A 20,035-nucleotide genomic window follows, 5' to 3' on the forward strand; every position below is an offset into this window, starting at 1 on the left:
AGGGCATGGGGGCGAGAAGGGGATGGCACCGGGCAGGGGAGGCCACTCGGTTTCCAGAAACATCCCGCTGACCCCCTCGTGCCGAAAGCAGAGATTTTGCTTGCTGGGATGCCTAGGGCCCGGGCTTGGAGGCCCTGACCAGACTCCCCTGAGGGCCACCCAACAAAAATGGGCAGGGGCTCCTCTGAAATAAAGTGGAATTTCTGGGTGGCTCATGCCTATTCAAGTCGTCTCGTTCTGCCCCTGGTCCCTGGGGACCCTAAGGAGACTCTTTTCTTGGAAAGGAGATGGGTTGGAAAAAGACTGTCCTCCTCAGGTGCTTTAGCGTGTGACTGGCGAGCAGGGGGACCCTGCGTGAGCCATGAGAAGACCCACAGTGGTCCCACAGTGCCCCCTCCAGCTCTCTGGGGAGGGTACCTATAGCTAGAAAGCAGCTCCTCTCAGGCTGTGATGAAGGGAGACAACCAAAGGTTGAGGAGGAATCCAGAAGCTTGTCTCTGTCCAAGTCTCCACCCCTCAGTGTGTCAGTCCTATCTCTGGCCCTCTCCACCCACGCTGCAGTGACTAATGATGCTTCCTCAGTTTTCCTTTTTTTAAAGATTTTATTTTTAAGTAACCTCCACACCCAACATGGGGTTCAAACGTACAACCGGTGGTGCTCTGCGACTGAGCCAGTCAGGTGCCCCGCCTCCTCAGATTTCATCCCTTCTCTGCTAATAGCCTGGTTTCTCAGGGTGGGTTCTGGGACTTCACTTGAACTATTGAGAAAGACGTACCTTCTCTCTGCTTAAGGAAAGTCAGCCTGGAGTTGCAGGCAGCCTTCAGTTAACCATGTGGAAGGGCCAACCCAGAGGAAGCAGAGCCAAGACACGGGGAGGGGCAAATTACTAACCAAATCCCTAAGCACCTGGATCCAGCTATGCCTGAAGCTGAACTATCAGAACTTTTCAGTTACGTAAGTCAACAAATCCCTCTTTCTGACTAAATCAAACGTCTTTCTACCACAATGAAAAAAGTTCCAATATGGCATCTCTGAGCAGTTTGGGCCACAAACCACCTTTATCTTGACTGAACAGGTCTTAACACTGCTTAACTTTACTTCTACATTTCCCAGACTTTTCTCCATAGAACCCCTTTTGAGCAACAGCTGTTAATGTACTGGGGAAATGCATGCTGGCAAGTCCCTGCCAGGGATCTTGAGGTCCCTCCCAGGAGTCTGGTCGGTTAGGTCAGAGTTGCCTCACCACCCTCTCCCTCCTGTGGCTGGCCTGCCCAGTGCAACGTCACACAGCAGCTCCTTACTCTGGGCCTTGCCTGCTCCCCCAGAGCCTCCTGGTCCTGCAAGCCCTGGAAAAGGGCTCCAGTGCTTCCTGGCTGCAGAATGTCCTTGATTCTGGGAACTGAACCAGGCTGGGAGCTCCCTGAGGGTAGGACTCGAGCAGCCCCTCCCCTCCAGCACCAACCTGGTACACAGCAAACTCTCAGGAACATGCGCTGACCGCGTGTCTTGGCAAGTTCACGGTGGTATCTCAGGGCCAAGCCACTGTCCACAGAGCTCAGGCCTCTTCTGGCACTCACAGTGCCTCGTACAGGGCTGGGGGCAGAGAATGGGCTCAGGGTCCACACCTTCTATTCACCGGGACTGGGGACTGGGGGTCTCCCAACCTTCAGAGGCCCACTCCCACACTCCCCTGGTGTGGGAGCCTCTCATTCTGACTGGCCAGAAACAGGCAGAGCCTCCACAGAGCTCCCTAGAGCAACTGGGAGCTGGGTGCTGCCACTTCTGACCTGGGCTGGGGATGGTCCCATTGCAGCCCCCGTCGTGGTCCCTCCTGCCCTGTACCAGGAGGCAGGGCAGCCCCCGCCTGAGCCACCCTCCTGCAGGGCTGGTGTTCAAGGTGGATGGGATGGCCTCGCCTGCTGCCCACCCCTCCAGGCCCGAGGTCTGAGTTGGAGCGCTGGGCAAACCCAGGTAAGTGCGTGGGTCTTCCTGGCTCTGTCTTTTCACCTGAATACAACAGGTTGGGTAGATGTCTTTGCAATTCCTCCAGGTTCACCTGGGGGCTTGAATAAGCCCACCCCACTTCAGATCCTCAAACCCTGTGTGGTGTAGGGATTAAAGGGCTCTCAGGCTCCTCTGAGCCACTCAGGAAGATGCAGGCACCACGTGGCTCCCACAATGTGCTGCTCAAGGACGCCTGTGCCTCTGGGCTTGCTGAAGCCTGCTTCCTGGAGGACCGTGGCCTGGCAGCAAGCACCCAGAGTGGCCAGCTCCCAGGAAAGAACAGGACAGAAACCTTTTAAAAAGGAGAGCGCTGGGGGAGGGGGGGGGTGTGGGGAGGTGTGTGGGGGGTACTGCTTTTTGGGGTGATGAAAATGCTCAAAACTTGATCATGGTGATGCAGGGATCTTGAGGCCCCTGCACAACTCTACGAATAGACTGAAAACGACCTAATGGGACACTTAAAATGGGTGCATCGTATGCTATGTGAATCAGATCTCGATAAAGCTGTTTCTAGAAGGGGGGAGTGGTTCTTGGAGCAGCAGCTCTTAAACTCCCAGTGTGTGGCACAAGCTGTCCAGATGATTCGGTGGATGCCTAACTTTGGGGAGCCCAGGAGGAGATGGCTCTGGCCTGTTTGCCCAAGGCCTGGATACCTGGGACAGGGCTGAGGGCCTCCCGCAATGTGCCTAAGGCCTGGCATAAGACGTAGAAAGAACCACAGGCTCTGGTAGAGCTCGCAGGCAGGCCATGGCAGGTTTCCAGCTGCTACAACCAACACCCCCAAACCAGCCTTGTGCCCCAAGACAGCCAAACTGGAACAGGCATGGGGATTTCCCTTTAGCCCAGACTCACCAGCACCCTCAAACAGCCTGGGCATGGGTGAGGGGGGAGCGGAGCAAGCTTCCAGAATGGCTGCCTTTAGTGGGGACCCTGGGGCAGCCCCTGCTTAGAGAAAGCAGGTGCCCTTGGGCACCTGTGTGGTTCGATGGGTTACGCGTCCGACTCTTGGTTTCAGCTCAGGTCATGATCTCACGGTTCGTGAGTTCAAGCCCCGTATCGAGCTTTGCACTGACAGTGCGGAGACTGCTTGGGATTCTCTCTTTTCCTCTCTGTTCCTCCCGCTCTCCCTCCCTGCCTCCTCTCAAAAATAATTAACACTTAAAAAAAAAAAAAAAAAAAAAAGCAGGTGCCCAGAACTGGCAGGTCCTTTAGACAGTCACAGGTGACTCCACAGAGATCACAGAGGAACAGTTTGTTCATTTATTTATTGTGGTGTATTTTACATGCAAGAACCCAAACTAGAGAGACAGTATCTGGAAGGAGAGCCAGTGGGTGGATGGACGCGCTGAGCCTCGAGTGCACTGACCCGCCCTCCAGAACCGGCTCTGCCCACAGAAACGCACAACAATGAACAGAACATCAGACTTCCAGGACTGGACAACAAACTCAACACGTCTCTCTTTCAATAGCCCCTCCCCCCCAATCCTGAGACCCTCACAAATTAAGTGCAAACTTTAGAAAATAAATATCCATCCCCCTTTCTCCAGGGGAGCCTGGAGATTTCAGACACGAGAGGAGGAGTAGAACTTCAGGGCTGACAGCTGGTGGCCGCAGGGGCAGCCTGGCTTGGACCCCCACAGACAGGAAGGGCCGGAGACGGGCACTGGGAGAGGCGGGTACCACAGGGGGCATCTTCTGGGGGCACGCACACTCAGCCATGGTGGTGAAGCTGGCTGTTCCCCATGGGGGTGGACGAGCAGAGGGGCCCAGAGTCCCTACGGCACATGGAGGACAGGCTCGTGGTGGGCCGGCTGGGGCAGGCAGAGAACACGGCACTCCTGCATGGTGCTTTTCCCCTGCTAGCCCACAGTCCTCCACAAACCATCCAGAAGGCTGGGTCAGACTGAGTTAGAAACGTGTGTAGCAGACGTGGAGACAAAGTGGGGGTGGGCGGCAGGAAGGAAGAGGAGGGACAAGAGTGTAGGAGGCTGAGCAGCTGTCTGCCCCATGAAGCCGGAGGGGTCCAGGTGCCTGCTGCCACCGCTATCCACAGCCCTTGCCACCACTCTCCCTGTGGGAGGCCCTGAGTGACAGTGAGGGCCCCACACCTCCCCAGGCCCCCTTGCTCTGGACCCCAGGGGGAGGAAGGGAAGGGCAGTGAGCCAAGGCAGATGGCCCAGTCGCTCACACCGATGGGGCTGACAAAACAGAAAGACAGGACGGACCACAGACGAAGTCACCCTTCCCTCCGGCCCCAGCCAGCATCAAGCCCTTTCAGCTCAGAAACCCCTTGTCCCGGCTGATAAGCAGGCGGGTCACCTCTCGGCCTGGCCCCAGTCGGCCTGCTCAGTCCCTGGGAGGGGGGCTCCCAGGCAGGGACTGCTCTGGGCCAGGCTGGCCCAAAGCCCACTAGTGTGCCCTGGGTCAGCTGCCCACTGGCCACAAAAGTAGGCAGGAAGAAATGGTTAGTTTTCTCATCTCAGCACACAATGAACACAGAAAAGGTTAAACACATTCCCAAGAAAATATTTTGACAAAATAAATATTTTAACCTATAATCAGGTATAATTAGTGCTTATAAGGAATCCCAGCAATAATTTAGTGTAATTAAGTACATACTGTATCTGTGATTTCTAACACTTGTGGAGCGGCTGGTGGCTCGTGAGGGTCTCACTCTCCCGGGGGGTAGGCACTGGCCAGCTTTCCTGCCGGAGCGCGGCTCCCTTCCCCAAGCAGGGAGCCTGGGAGCTGTGCTCCCCACATGGAAGGGAACCAGTGGTTGAGTGGCCTGGGGTGCCTGCGGGCCGCAGGACAGAAAGGGCTGAGCAGCACCCCCTTAAGGCCACCTGGGCCCCTGCTTGGGTTTTTGCGCGGGCCTCACGCATGTGTCACCTCAGCTTCCAGGTAGGGGCAGGCTGCCTCTGGACGGGACTTGTCAACAGGAAGGGCAGCCGCAGGCCGGGAAGGCAGGGGGCTCTCCCCTGTGTGAGCCAGTGCCTTCCTGCCAGCCCACAGGCTCCATCACCATCTGCCACCCAGGGGCAGCCAGGACTCTGCAAGCCCTGCCTGGAGTTGGGGTGCAGCTCTGGACCGTGGGTACTAAGAGCAGCTGTGCTGGGTTTTCCCCCAGACAGACACAGGCCTCGGCTTTACTCTGCCAGGAGCCTCCTCTCCCCTTGGGCCCTTCAGGCTCCTGCTCTTGGGGGGACTTCTTCCACAAGGCGGGGACGCTGGCTCTTCCCTCAGAGGCTGCCGGGCTTGGCCGCGGAGGGACGGGCCCCTGACCCTCACAGAGACCAGCGCTCCAGGCCGCTGGGGGGTACTAGCTGGGTGGCTAGGTGTAATCGGACCATCCCAGCCACCTCGGCAGCTCACGTCAAGCCAGCTGACTTAAGACTTCCTAACGTCCAAATAGGCAGACCTCAGGGGGCTCTGCCTGTGAGCAATGTTGACGAGAGGAGGAGAGGACCGAGGGGTGGGGTCGGGGTGGGGGACAGTAGAGGTGTGGCACTGGCTGCCAGGGAGGGCAGGGCTGGAGTCAGGCTGGCTGAGCTTTGATCTCTGAGGGGGAGTTTCCTGCACGTCCTCTGAGGAATCGGGAGTGTGACACCCCCGGCTGGTCCTGCCAGGAGGGCCCCCAGCCAGACCCCGGACCAGGGCACAGGGTTCTGGGCTAGGCAGCGCCTCGCTCTCCACCAGAGGTGCTGGGCCGTGGCTTAAATGCTTCTTCCAGAGCCTGAGGCACTGATGTTGGCCTGCGCCCAGCCCGGCCTCTTGACCCCACTCTGGCTGCCAGGTGGGAAGGGCTGGCCACGCCACGGCTCGGGAACACGTCTGGCCCCAATACCTGGGCAGCGCCTTCCGGAACACTGACCCGGGCCCCGGGGACTCACGGGCTGGCTCGGAGCAGCTGCCGCAGCATTTTTCTTTTCCTGGCCAACCGCGGCACAGGGGCGGGGCGGGCTGCACCCTGGACCGCACCGAGCCTGAGCGTCCTGCCCACGGCCAGGAGACACCCCGTGACGGGAGCAGGTGTCCTCAACCCCTAGCTCTGAGCCCCAGGCTGTTAGTCTTCTAGGTTGGTTTGGAGAGAGGGTACAAATCAGCAGCAAGGGGGGTTGGGGGCAGGGAGAGGGCAGGCTGTCAGGACGTTCTGTGGAGGAAGCGGAGACCACACCAAGGAGCAGTGCAGGGACCCTAAGGTCACTCCAGCCCCTTGGTCACTGGATCTCCAAATATGGTGCAGAGCCATCTGCTCCTGGACCCTGGAGGTAGTGGCACAGAGGCTGCCACAGACCAGGTGTGCTCACAAGCCCACCAAGCTTTCCCAAGCAGCCAGAGCAATTCCTCCCCATGCGGGCCCCTCCACAGATGGGGACGTGGGGCAGTTTGGTTTACAGTTGTGCATCTCTGTAAGAGCTAACCCGTGTGCCTCGTGACCATCATCCATGGGTCGCGTGCCGTCTTTGCAACTGCCTTTGGCTCTCCCTCTCCCTGGGTGCATCGGGGACCCCTCGCTCCCAGGCTCAGCTGCTAAGCCAGCCTGGCGTGGGCCCGGGTTAGCAGCTGAGTGATGGAGAGAGGGTCAAGAGGGCGAGAAGCCTCACACAAGGGCACCCGCAGAGCCTTCTAAAGTGCCGAGCACGCCAAGTGCCACAGGGGGACGCGTGTCAGGGAGCAGCATTCCAGGGAGGGAGACCAAGCCCACAGGTGCAGACAAGCCCTTTCTGGAACAGGGGCACGGGAGCGTAGGCCGGTCCAAGGAGACCCACTGAGTCAGGTAGGGGCAGGGCACGGGGGGGGGGGAAGGGGCTGGGGTCGGAGCCCCTTCTCTGTGGGCAGAAACCGGAGGAAAGGCAGTCCAGGTGTCTCCTCAGGAAATGGTCCCACGGGGACTGCCCTGCCTGGGTCTGGGTCCCACTGCCTGTTCTTCTGGGGAGGACACATGGGTAGAGGGAGCCTGTGGGCCAGAGGGGCGGGGGCAGGGGAAGAGAGCCTCTGGCTGCTTCGATGCTGTCCCACCACCCAGAGAGAAAAAGGTGGCTAAAGCTGGTCCTGACTAGTGGGAGGCCTGGGAGCAAACACAGTGGCGTTTCCATGGAGACACAGCAGCACAGGACCGAGTGAGGACTGGGGACGGGAGGAGTGGCCAGTGCCTAGTGTGGACCGGGGGAACAAGGAGTGACCTGCCATCTGGGGAGCCGAACCGCGGAACAGCTCACAGGGCGAAGAGGGCATCCTCTGACCGCTCAGGCTTCTTCCGACCGGAGGGGTTTGAGGCTGAGGCTGGGGCCGGGGCCGGGGCCTCCCCTGGGGGCGAGGGGAGGTTGGGAACCATTTCAGCAGCTTTGGCTCTTTCTTCGAGGAATTTATCGAATTCTGCAATACAAAACCAGGGCAAGGGGCAGCGTTGGTAGGAGGCTAGGCCCACAGTGAGGCTCTAACCGCCACATCTCACCTGCTCCCCTCGGAGCCCCATTCACGGTCCCCACCCTCAGCACACTAGCCTGGGCTGCCTGCCAGGGAAGGAGGGAGGCAGGGAGCGGCAGGGGAGCAGCCAGCCAGAGCCAGGGGTGCTTCTGGGCCCCGTCTGCTGCCCAGACACCCGGGCTTGATTTCCTCCTCTGCCGCCTCCAGGGCAAGCAGGAAGCCTGGCTACCCGCAGATGGTACAGGGGGAAGGGGCAGGTACGATTCCAGCCCCACCCCTCTCAATTGGGGCTTTTCCATGCACCAGATCAGCACTGGAGGCAGGGCAGGGAAAGTTGGAGGGGCAAGTCCCCACTTAAACTTGGCAGAGAACATCCCCCTACCCTATGCTCATCCTCCAAGCAAGGTTCTGCCAGTGGAGGGGGTCTGACCAGATGGTCTGGCAAAGCAGGGAGGAGGCAGTGCAGAGGGGAGAGTGGCAGGGAGTGGGGGAGACAGGAGGAGCAGGGGAGAGAAAGAGAGGGCGAGATGGGGGGGGGGTTGGAGGACCTTGATGGGAACTTCCCTACCCGACCCGTCATCCACTGGCCCCCCAGAAGTGGGGTCCCAGAACGCCAGGCCCGATGAGTTCCCTAGGCAGCCCTGTGGACTGCACAGCATGTCTTGTCTCTCTGCTAGATTAAGAATTCAGGGGTAGGGACAAACTGATTAGGCTTGCAGATCTGGGGGTCACGCTGACCTGGGATGGCAATCGGGACCTACTACTCACTAGCTCTGTGACCTTCTTAAAGTCACATGTTCTGACACTTCCCTCATCAGCACGGGGCCTGGCTGGGACAGAGCAGAGAAGCCCCTGGCCCAGGAGGCCAGGCCAAGCAAGGATGGGCACCGGGAGATATGCTGGCAGTGGAGGCTCCAAGACAGTGGGGTGCCGGCCCCTATGCACCTCAAGAGTCTGGGACAGGGGTAGCCAACAGAAGGTGGGGAGCTGTCAAGGTGCTGGCCCAGTCGTACCTTCACTTGTGACGCCCTCTTCCAGGTCGTCGCCCTTCTGTGGGAGGAGCAGAGAGAGCAGTATTAGGGCCCAGCCTGGGCCAAACCCCCATTCCCCGTGCCCAGAGCTCTGTGATAGTAAAATACTGCTTGTCTTACTGAAGACACGGAAACTTTTGTTTTCTAGAAAGCAAAAATAAAACCACCCCAAACTCCGTAGTTCTAGGCTTTGATCCTCCAGAAGAACCAGAAAGAAAAATCCAAAAAAAAGGCGCAGGCCGGTTCTCTGGGTTTAAGGCTACGGGCAGGACCACAGCAGGCCTCTGGCCACCCAGTGACACTCCCAGAGCAGGGCCCCAAGGAGGAGGCTGAGCTGCGCGCGTGCCCAGGGCCCCCTCAGGTGCTCCTTCACTCAGCAGCCACAGGACTCTGGGAACCCGCTGTCCATGCCAACAGCTGGGAACTGCATGAGGCCTGGAAGGGACAGAGCCATGAAGTCCATGGCACAGGGCCGGATACCAAGCAGTATTTGGCAGTAAAGCGCTGTCCGGCCAGAAGCCATGTCCCACGGCCTCCTGTGGCCCAGATTCCGTCACCTGCTGCCGGTTCCTGAGAAGCCATGGGAGCTCGGAGAGCTCTTAACGATGACAGTGGATAGGACTTGATTTCTGTTTGGAGAACGCAGTGGTCACTGGGAACTTACTGCACAGTGATAGGGAAGGGAGCTGGATGGGGAAGCGGACAGGGCCTTGGGCTCAGCAGGAGACGTGGCTTCCTTCCTGGCCCTGCCACTGATCTGCTCAGCCTTGTCAGACAGGTCCCTCCCCCTTTCTGAACCTTGGGCTCCCCGCCCCCCCCTGCCCCATGAGGTGAGGGCCTTGCTCCTTCCTGCTTTGTCTCTGTGACAAGAGCTAGTTCTTTTCCAGGCATTCCCTTGGGAAAAATATAATGGGGTGTTTTCTTCCTCCCCTGGCATGGCACCTGGGTGCCTGCCTCGCTGGGCAATGAGTGTCTTCAGAAAGCCTGGCCTTGTGGGGAGGTGGCCTGGAGCAGTGGGAGGCCCTACCCTAGTAGAAGGTAGTACTAGTACAGAAGTACTGTACCCTAGTACAGAAGGGGGCCAAGTCGGCAACCCACTGCCAGCCAGGCCAATCCTGTGGTTAAAGATGCTCTGCTCTGGGGACGAGGTCCCCTGAAGAGGTGGCAGCTAGGAACAAGAGATGAGGAGGCTCTAGGACTAAGGGAGAATCTGCCCAGCCCATGACCTTGGGCAAGCCACTTCCCCTCCCAGAGTGCATTTCTTTGTCAGCCCCCCTGGCCAGCAACCCCCACTCTGCCTCCCCTGCAGCCGCCTGAGAGGGAAAGTGCTTTGTAAGCAGCAGCAGGAGGGACCAGCCCCTGCAGCCCTCCCTTTCTTGGGACCTGCTGCCATCTGCAGCTGCGTGATGTTCTCACCTTCCTGTCCTAGCCCTGTGGGTAAAGACAACAGTCTCGAGGGTAAGGGTTCTTTTAAATCCAAGACACCAGAACATACCGGGGAAGTGGGGTGACAAGTAAAAAATAAAAAAAACGAGAACAAAAACAAAAGCAAAAACACCAACCAAAAAAACCCCACAAAAAAACAAAAAAACACCTGGCTCATCTCTGTATATCGTTTACAGTGAAAAATAAAAAATAAAAATAAAACCCACAAAATCCCCCCCCACACACACTAGATACAGAAAAGTAACTGGAGGCAAGTGTGTGTGGTTTCGGAGCCAGCCAGAGCCCTGCCTGCCAAGGCCCCGGGGCCGCGCCCGGAGCAGGTGCTCTGGGCCCAGTGGGCTTTCCTCCTCTGCCACCCCAGTGGGGAGCAGCCCCTGGCCCGGGCCTGTCTTCAGAAGCACCTCTGCCTTGCCACGCCCCACACACAGAAGAGAAAAGTCGAGTCTCACCAGGTCCGTCCTGAGCCACACCTCAATGTCGTCCATGACAGAGGGCTGCGCAACGGGGATCTATGGAGGCGGCAAGCAGCGGGTCAGGCAGCCCCACAGCCAGGCGAGGGGAGACAGAACACCGAACAAAATAAATCGTCAAAAGCAACCCCGGAACGAAACCAAAACGTACACAGAGCAAAAAAACATGTTGGCACAGCAGGCGCGGGCAACACAAGGCAGCCACACATGAAATGGCAGGTGAGGGAAGCAATGAGGTGGCCAGTTCTAAGAAGCAGGGCTGACCGGCGGGCACTGGGGGGGGGGGGGGGGGGGGGGGGTGGGGGGGGGGGGAGAGGAGGAGGGAGGGCAGCAGTACGCATTCTTGAAATGGATAACTTTTTGACTACTCTCAGCCCAGGGCTGCAAAGCACCTTCTCATCTCAGGAATGCGCTGGTCCCACAGGGTGGTTTCGAACTCATCAGGTTAGGACCCTTGGAAGAGTCCTGCCTACCCGCCATCGAGCCCAGCCCCTGGGAGTGACTGGAGGAGACACCAGGAAGCCCCTGATGCCCCTGGGGATCCCAGGTGGCAGTCTGCCCGGAGCAGGGGGTGCAGGTGGCCAGGCGGGCGCTGAAAGTATTTCGGAATGTGTCCCAGTGCGTCTCTGAGTGGGAGGAGGGGAGCACCGGGGCCTGGGTGCGGCCTGGCTGACAGCAGGCGGGCACATCTCACCACCAACACAAGCGGGCAAAGCTGGGGCTTTGAGGACCAAAGCGACGTTGGGGCTTTAGCTGTCTTGTGTCTCTTCAGGGGAGAATCACGAAGCAGTCCTGAATGCAGTGGCTCCTTTAGTCTCACCCTGCCTCCCCAGCTCTCAATGGCTGGCTGCGCTTCGGGAGCCAAAGAAAAGCTCAACTGAAAACCAGGGAGCGGTAGCCGGGGTGGGGGTGACTGGGTCCCGAGAAAACAAAGACATGCCTCACGGGTGCCTGAGCAGTCTCCATGCCTGGCCCACCTGTGGAAGGCCTCCGGGGCGGTGATTCTGAAACGTCCGTTTGGCTAGAATGCAATAGCGGCTCACAAGTCCACTATTTCTAGAAAATTCTCTAGCACTGTGTCTATAGCTGGTTTCCCCCCAGCGTCACAGTCTAGGGTAAGAATACAGTTAAAATAAGCACCGGGAAGACTGCCTTGGTGTTTGCCAAATCTGAAAAATAACATGAGCTTAACAAAGGAAAAGAACAAAGATTTCCTATTCCCAGCCCTGCCCTGATGGGACAAGCCGCTCCTTAGAGACGGAAACCTGCTGCTGGCAGAGTTTGGGGCGTGAGGTAGAGCGAGGGCCCCTAGGGCGGCCCGAGTGTGCCGAGCAGGTGTCCCGTGCACACACGCACCTGGCGAGGCTGGCAGCCCCCTCGCTCTGGTAACCTGGAGCGCCTTCACGTGTATCGTGCCGCACTACAGACCCAGCGTGGGCACCCCACACGCGTTTTCATAAAGGTTCAAGCCCACCCCTTGATCAGATTAGGAAGACTCTGTCTACGCTGTCCTTTTATCTCTTTGACTTACTGGGAATCTCGTGTTGGAATGAAAAAAACGTCAAGGAGTTCAAATCACCCTGAAATGACTCCTAGGGACAAGGAGCACATGACTCTCATTCCAGAGGGCACAGATGCCCAGCGTGGATGTGCTAACAGCACCCAAGGCAGCACCCAACTCCTCCATCGAAAAGAAAGCAGTAAAGGCGCGCGGAGTGCGATCTGCTAATTTTACGCTTGCTGGCAGGACTTCTGTCTTGACATGTTCCTGTGACAGAAGATGCCAATTTTCATTATCTTGATGCTTTTAAGTCAGAACGCCTGGCCTCTGGGAGGATGCGCGCCACGCCAAGTTCCCAGAAACAAAAGCTTGGAAAGTTAGCGGCGTCTCCAAAGAGAAAACATGGCCAACCGCATTTGTTGGGAGTGTGTGCTGGGCTTTCTTATACCCACCCAGCTTCAGTCTATCGAGGAGAAATGGAGGTTCGATGGGTAGAGCTTTCCAATGTGCTGCAGAAGCTTGAAAAACAGCCACTAAGGGGTCATGGGTCTTAAACCTTCAGATACGGCTTTACAATATTTTTGTTACTGCTCAAAAATAAGTCCCTCGAGGCTGGGTATCACGCTCCAGTTTTCTTCTTTGAGGATTAATCTTGAAAGCCAGCACGCTCAGAAAACAAACACTGACATCTGAGAAACTCCTCACCCCTTCAAAAACAAAAATTTCCCAAAAGCTGGATCATGGGAACGCTTTTCTTCCCCCTTTCAGATTTCTCCAAATAAGTAGTGTGTTTATGGAAGGGCATCCTCCAGGCAAAGCCCCAGGAGCCAGGCTGATGACAGAGCACTGGGCGATGGGTCGGCTGGGCTGGGCTAGTCAGATCCCTGGAGCATATCACTTTTTTCTGGACTTGCTTCTTTCTTCACTCAGGAGCCCTGGAGTCTCTGCTGTCCTAAGAAGCCTCAGGACTTTGGGTAAAGAGGCAGAGCAGGGAGAGGGGGGCTTGGGCAGTTCTTGGCCTCAGTCTCCCCATCAGAGAAGTGGCGTGATGGCTAGGTTCTATTTAGTTTTCACCCCACAGGACTCCAAGCCCCTTAACTTCCAGGTCAGGGTTTCTGTTTTCTAATTCAGAAGCCAGGAATATCATGACGATCGGAATTGACTCCTTCCAGTATGAAAGGCACTTGGCCTCAGGGCCGGAATCTCCATGGAACTAGGGGGAGAGCTAACGGTAAAGCTTATACAACACAGGGCAAGGGTTGACCTGCTTGTGGTTGCACACAGCAACTTACCTATATACACCTCCTACCCTGGTAAATCAATGCCTTGAGCGTAGCACTGGGGTAAAGTTTCTTCTAATAATGTGGATGCCACCAGACACAGACTAAATGTGCACACTGCTCTCCCAACAGGAACTACAGAAACTGGGAGGGACGAGGAAGTTCCCTCGTCCATGCCGATGGAAGGGAAGGGAGAGGCCTTGGCCAGCGAAGAGGGCACTGGACTCTGTCACTGCCCCGTGGCTTTGGGCACGTCACCAAGCCCCTGGGAGGCCTCAGTGTTCTCATCCGTCAGATGAAGCCTGGCCCAGCTGATCCCTAAGAGACTGTGGCCTCTGACATGCCACGGTTAGAGCACCTTCTTGGGCAATGATTCAAGGCTGAAGGCTAATCCAAGGGTCTGAAGAGGAGTGTGTTGGGGGAGGGAGACAGAAAGGGAAGAAGACGCGAAGTAAAAAAAAATAAGAGAAAGTTGGCACAGGACCACCCTCCAATAAAGGCCGGCGCATACGGGTCTGGCTTGGCTGAGCCAACGGTGAGACGCGCCCGCCCATCTTCAGGGTCCAAAGAGAAAGCGGCGTGTCGGGTGCCAGAAGTGGCAGATGTTGATGTGGGCGCTGGGTGAGCTGTCTGCCGTGCGCTGACCCTCACTTGGCTCCACTTAGGGGGCGGCAGGTGGGGGGCAGCGGTGCCACCGGCTCGGCCACAGCCAGTGCTATTTGTGACTCTGGGCTTGCTGTGTCGGGGGGTCTGCCGGACCGGATTACGGCACCCCTCCATGCGTGGGCTTGGGCCGTAGCACACTCCTACTACCAACCTACTTCTGCTCTTGTTGGGACCGACACTCGTTCTTCTCAGGGGATCTTTCTGGCTGCATCCTGCTTATGGCCGGGGGCGGGGGGCAATTTCCCAGCAGTCTCCAGGCAGAGCAGCTCATGACGCTGCTCAGGGGTCTCTTCAACTGGTAATGAATCTGGTATTGTCAACTGTGGTGTTGCAAGTCTAGACCCCTGAAGTCCCAGGAGAGCACGGGCCCATTTCACAGCCCCCAACCCACGGGGAAACCTCAGAGTCTGATTTACAACGCAACAGCAACACTTTCTGAAGAGCTCAGGTGTGCTATTTCACGAGAACTGAGAAATCCTCCCTACAACATGGTCCCCCCCCAAACATGAGCAGCAGCCTAAAAGCCCTTCAGCCTTACTCAAGAGTACAAAAAGTTTCCAAGTAAAGAATTTGTACTTGGGGGTTTGGAAGGACTCAGGGCTTCTACACTAGGGGAAATAAGGCAAAGCAATTAATATACATTGTTTAAAAGAAAAAAAAAAACAAACCACTGCAGTCAGGCAGGTGAGATACCAGGTTAGCTGTTAGTTGGGTTTGTTTCTGGAAAGTTGGAGACTGGAGCTCTAGTGGGGGGCGGGGGGGAGGGGATCTTGTGTGGGCAGAGGCAGGCGCCACCACCAGCTGCTAATGCCACACTCAGGGTAGTTTGTTCGGGCAGTATCCTTTTTCGCAGGATTAACGGGCACAAGGACACACGGCTGGATCCTCCCAATTTGGAACTGGAGTGGACGTGGTCTCCAGGAGTCCCGCTCTAAGGTCACCCACACACGAGGACCACAGCCCTAGCCTGTCTCTGAAGTCAATGAGGGGCCCGGAGAAGCCTGTGTCTCTAAGAATGGCTTTGGGGTCGCGTGCAGGAGAAGAGCAGTATGAAGTGCCTGCTGCCGACAGATGGAGGAAGGCTGGCCCCGCCCGAGCGTGGCTGTGCGAAGGTCCCTAGCTCCAAGCTGGGGTGGTAGAAGATACCCCCACCCCCCCCGATTCTGATGGCTCCGTGCGGCCATTGCATGTTGGCCACACCTCGCTCAGACAGGTGACCCCTGCCGTGCCACCTACAGCCTCAGACATGCTGGCCTGCCTGAACACCCCTCCGTCGGCCACAGCCTGGCCCGCGTTCCAGGGGTCGGTTACGCTTCTTCCCCAGTATGTGTCTAGTGTCTGCCTGGCTCCACCCCGGAGGCTGATGCCTGACTGCTTCTATCGTCCCTCCCTCTGTGCACCCTCTCCTGCTCCAGCCCTGCCACACACGCACGCACGCACAGACCTTTGGTCTCTATGTTAGAGGTGCTAGGCGAGGACGGTGGCTTCATTAGAAGTGTAATCATCACGCTGAGGCAAGTGGCCTGGAATGAGGTCACCCTCTCTCTCTGTAGCAGACTCAGGGCCACCTACCTGATCAGATGAGGCAGGAGAGGCCCACTCGGGTCTCTGTGGCAGAAAAGCTCTACTTGATGAGAACTGTGTTGATGATATTCAACTCCCCTGGCTTGGTCTTCTTTTTATTCTGTTCTATTGTGTTTGTGTGTTTAAGATGTCTCAAATTCTTCTGGGGGACGTAGTGGGCACACATTTACTCCATTATAAAAACCCATCAGCCTAGGACTGCCAGATCTAGAGGCTGGAGGGGGCTTCTCCAACTGATCAGATGCTTTTGAGTCTGTTCTCTTAGAAATGTCCCCTCCTAACAATAAGCAAAAGCCACAGTAACTTGTGCTCATCCTGGAAAAGCGAATACTGCCGAGAGCTCCAGAGACAGTAAAAGGAGGGAGAGGGCCCTCCCCTCACTTCCACAAATGTCCCAGACCCTTAAGGCCCAGGGGCACGGACCTTAGCAGAAAACCAGAGGCGTTTCTAGGACTGAAAGTCTGTGGCTTAAGGAGATTGTACAAACACAAGAAGACATTTTGGCAGGGGGAAATTTGGCATCCAGTCATTAGGAGAGAATGGCCTTGTACTGTCTGACTCACAAGGGCTCAGCAGGTGACACAGGTAAGCGCTGGGGTAGACAGGGGGCTCGGCTCAGCTGGTGACCTCTCACCATTCCTTGGGTTATGAGCCAGCTGTCTATGGGCTCCAGGTCAGAGTCCCCACCTTTACCTTTCTTCTGGGCCGAGGACAGAAAAGTCCCAGAAAGAAAAGTCACAGCAAGACCCAGGATAAAGAAAGCAACAGTATATATCATGGAAATGGAAAAGTCACTGTTCAGAGTTGATCTTTTGTCACGTAAGGAGATGTGACCCATTGCCCCCGCCCCCCTCCAGCATGTCCCCCTTACCTTTCTGGAAAAGAGAAGAGAAGTTTAGTAACCAAAAATCCCAACAGGGTAACATAAACTCATGCCAACTATTCCCACACACTGGGAAAATCTCCACGGGGTCACAGAAGGCTGGCCACGGCCGCTTCTCCTGATTAGGGCTCTCGGAATTGGCAAAGGGTCAACTTTTCAAAGAGCCAGCTTTTACCAAATCATTTCTCCTTTTTTTTTCTAAGTTATTTCTGCCTTTTTTTTTTTTTTTCTCCTTCTCAGTTACTTGGGTTTTCTTTTTCCAAACTCTTAACTTGAACACTGAATTTGGGCATACTGCTCTTTTTGAAGTCACAAAGGTATTTAAAGTTAAGACTTCTGATTGGATTGCACTGTGGAGGTGTGGCTATACAATTTTCTCCCCTTCACTGTGTTCTTAATTTCTCCTTTGGCCCAGTTCTCGTATCCAGGTCGGTACGGTTTAGGATATGGAACATCATGACCTGAAATACTGGCCTCAAGATGCATGTGAGTGAGGGTGTGCACACACATATACGAAGACACAGACGCGCACACAGACACACACAGACAGGGATATACATATACTCACACAGACGGACACAGGCACACAGGCACCACAAGCCCTGCTTCCCCTCATCGAGCAGTAAACATGAAAGTAATCTGCCTGCCATCAGGTGGAAAACATGCTGGAGTCATCAAGATCTTTGAAAACAGGGAGATGGGCCAAGCCACACGCCCAAAGGGTGAAGGGCGGGAGGCTGGCCACATCTCCTGAGCTTGGATCCAGGCCTAAGCACTAAGAACAGCAGAGGTGGCACACCCTGGTACGGACGGGGGCAGGCCCTGGGGACGGAGTGGGAAGCAAACCAAGTTGGCCTGGCTGAGGGACAGAGCTACAAGCCAGGTCAGGGTGGGCCAGGAGGAGATGTCCTCACCTGGCAGTGTGCTGCTGGCCTCAGCCCGGTGGTGGGCCCTCCTAACACCCTCTCTCGGTTCGGGGGGGACACATTCTAAGTAATGGGAGAAATGGAGCCACGACCACTACGCAGATTTGGGGAGTCCGGGTCCCAGGGGTGGAAAGGCAGGGTGCTGAGACCTGAGGCAGTTGGGCTGGCTCTTCTGTGCCCCCTAGTGGCCAGTGCAGAGGGCCGCACACCCCTCACACCCAGTTGGCTGAGCCAGAACAGAGGGACAAGTCCCTTCCCCAGGGTGAACCTTCTTCCAGAAACCAGGCCGCAGACTGCTGCCTGCCTGGGCCCATTTGGACAGGGGCTGCAGGAGCCCAAGAACCGTTGTTCTGAAGCAAACCTCCGCGTCCAGTGGGCAGATGAGCACTGCTCCTTTCTAACCCAGCTGGGGGACCCTGACAAGAGGTCCAGCCGTTCCGGGGCCCTTATCCCCACAGCTCTCCCCCTCCCCGTCCCTGCAAACAGACGCTCATTCACACACAGCCACACGCATTCCTAGGCGAAAAGGGGTGCGATCTCATGAGAAGCATTAAGACACAAATCCTTTCCCTTGCAGTGAACTGAAATCGTACAGAATCCACAGCTGCCATCTGGGGCTCAAACAAGCACCACCCTCCACTTCAGAGCACCTCTGCCTTTAGCCGTGCTCCTTCCAGACACGGAGCTGCCCAGAGCACCCTCCTGGCCTCCACCCACTGCTCCTCCCCCCTCCAGCCCCAGATCCCCAGACAAATCCTGCCCGTCAGCTGCCTTCTAGTGGGTTGGTACTGCTTCTCTAGGCCAACTACAAATGATCAGCAGAGATGCGGCTCAGGTGAGCATTTCCCTTCCTTGTAAGGGCCGTTATTTTGTCGGAGCACTGCCCACCCCCAGGGCCGTGTAACATTTGGGAAGAGACCCTATCTGGCTGTAGGAGACCTGCGCCCTGAGAGCTCAGGGCCATCAAGGTAGGAAGACAAGGGGCTGTGGAGCTGGACCTCCTAGGACGGACCCCCACTTGCCATCCACACTCGGTGCCCAGAGCGTGCTGTCCCTTCTCTGGGCCCGTCTGCTCTGGGCTTCATGGGAAAGCTGACTGGGTGGGCATCACCCACGGGCTGGAGTGCGGACGCAATGAGGCAACACAGTGCTCTCACGCCCGACTCCCCCAGTGTGCCCTGCCCTCCATGCAACCCAGCTTCTGCTTCATCACCCCGCCAGCTTTACGACGCTGCCCGACTTTCCCTCTGGAGGACTCTGGGCAGGTAAACAGGGTGAAAGACCTACCACTTCGGAGCTCTGTTTCCGACTGTCTAGTGCAGAAGCGAGTCCTCCAACAGCCTGGGGGTCCTCGTAGGTTACCCTGGAGACAAGCAACGCAAGCAGTCAGTACCCACCCAGTGGTCCCAGGGGACGGGGCGGTGACCTATAATCACTTTCTAGTTTCCCACAGACTTGGCCTTCGGGCAGAGGCTACAGTCCCAGCACTGGCTCAGCCCCTCATTTCCTCTGGGGTCTGGGACACCGTGCCCCTCGTTGTTCCTCTCAAGTAACAATACCAGGGCATCTCTAAAGCCCAGTGATGGGACGTCAGAAGTGCCCTGACACTGCAAGTAATATTATTTCGGAAGCGGCAGCCTCGGTAGCATCTGACAAGGAAGGTGGTCTCAGTCTGGGATTGGGGTCTGTCACTGACCGTGGAGGTTCTCTCCCTCTGCATTCTGACCTCTTTTGCTGTTAAAAGCAACTTGTGCTGGTGAGAGGTGCATGGCGGCCTTGGGTTGCTGGTCAACTTGTTGATGCCTGAGCATGGGACTCAGAAAGCTGAGGTGCTGGGCTCCAGGAAAGCACCTGCCTGCCTTAAGGCCGAACAAGAAGCTCCAAGCATGTGTCTATGCCTCCCTGAGATGCGGGGGAGGGTGTCTATTTTAGGATCAATTTCCCCAGTTTCATATGGCTTATCCTGGCCAGAGCTGCCGTCAGGGAAGCCTCTGCCCACACACTCGGGCAGGAAAACCATGCTGCTAGGCCCTGCCTGGCTGCACCCTCCTAGCTCCTAGTTCCTCTTCAGCAGCAGCACAGGGAGCAGAGAGAATGAGGGGCACTCTCTTGCGGATGGGAGAGATCCGACTACAATCAACCCTGAGGCGGGGAGGTGGGGGTTGGGGGGGCGGGGGTTGGTGTTCATTCAAAATCTGTGCCTATTGCCAAGTCTTCGCGGCCATATTTCAACGTTCTTGGCAGTCTTGGATCTGGTAAATAAAAGGCGTCTTTGTGTTGGCCTGTGACCAGGCCTGGATCAATCCTCCCCCAATACCTTCCGAGAGCCACTGAAACGGTCCCCACATACGTCTTGCGTTGCTCGGCCAAGGAGTTCCCTCTCGTCTGGGCAAACATGTCAAAGCCATCACGGGGATTACACTGCTGGAGTGAACTGAGGGTGCCACTGACGCTCTCTGTCCCCAAGTCTGCGGCAACAAAACAAAGGAGGGTAGGGTGAGAATAAAATGTGGCCCGTGGGCTTAATGAAGGATCCCCAAGTTAGGAAGCCAGTGGGCAGGTTAGAGTTCTGGGTCAGGCAGGGGGAACATAGGCCTCTCCTCTGCACTCCCAGCCCACCACATGCAGGAGGAGCCGCGGTGGGACCCAGATGGGGGACAGAAAAGCCCATCCCCCAGGCTACTCAAGGTGGGCAAAGAGTCCTCATGAATGGAAGCGAGACTGCTGGCAGCGGGGAGGGGCCCAAGGCCAGTTCCCCTGCAGATTTCCCACAATTCTCTGACCAGTGCGTGCCTCACTAACTCTGTCAGGAT

The 20,035-nt window shown here is 56.8% G+C and overlaps 1 protein-coding gene across 6 annotated transcripts in view; it reads right to left on the reverse strand.

The window, feature by feature from the left end:
- Nucleotides 1-3,242: 3,242 nt before the first annotated feature.
- Nucleotides 3,243-20,035, reverse strand: part of TOM1L2 (target of myb1 like 2 membrane trafficking protein) — a 120,775-nt gene continuing 103,982 nt past the window's right edge. For 3 of the 6 annotated variants that reach the window (XM_019413285.2, XM_019413278.2, XM_019413283.2), the window contains 6 exons: nucleotides 19,573-19,690; nucleotides 18,510-18,585; nucleotides 16,048-16,113; nucleotides 10,362-10,421; nucleotides 8,449-8,485; nucleotides 3,243-7,384 (listed from right to left, as the gene is read on the reverse strand). In XM_019413285.2, coding sequence (XP_019268830.2) covers nucleotides 7,224-7,384; nucleotides 8,449-8,485; nucleotides 10,362-10,421; nucleotides 16,048-16,113; nucleotides 18,510-18,585; nucleotides 19,573-19,690 — 518 coding nt within the window. In that variant the 3' untranslated portion in view covers nucleotides 3,243-7,223. The remainder of the gene's footprint in view (nucleotides 7,385-8,448; nucleotides 8,486-10,361; nucleotides 10,422-16,047; nucleotides 16,114-18,509; nucleotides 18,586-19,572; nucleotides 19,691-20,035) is intronic. The other 3 variants (XM_019413280.2, XM_019413281.2, XM_019413282.2) reach the window with 3 other exon arrangements.

Source organism: Panthera pardus, unplaced genomic scaffold, assembly GCF_024362965.1.
Source record: "Panthera pardus isolate Hobbes unplaced genomic scaffold, ASM2436296v1 HiC_scaffold_3, whole genome shotgun sequence".
Taxonomy (NCBI): Eukaryota; Metazoa; Chordata; class Mammalia; order Carnivora; family Felidae; genus Panthera; species Panthera pardus.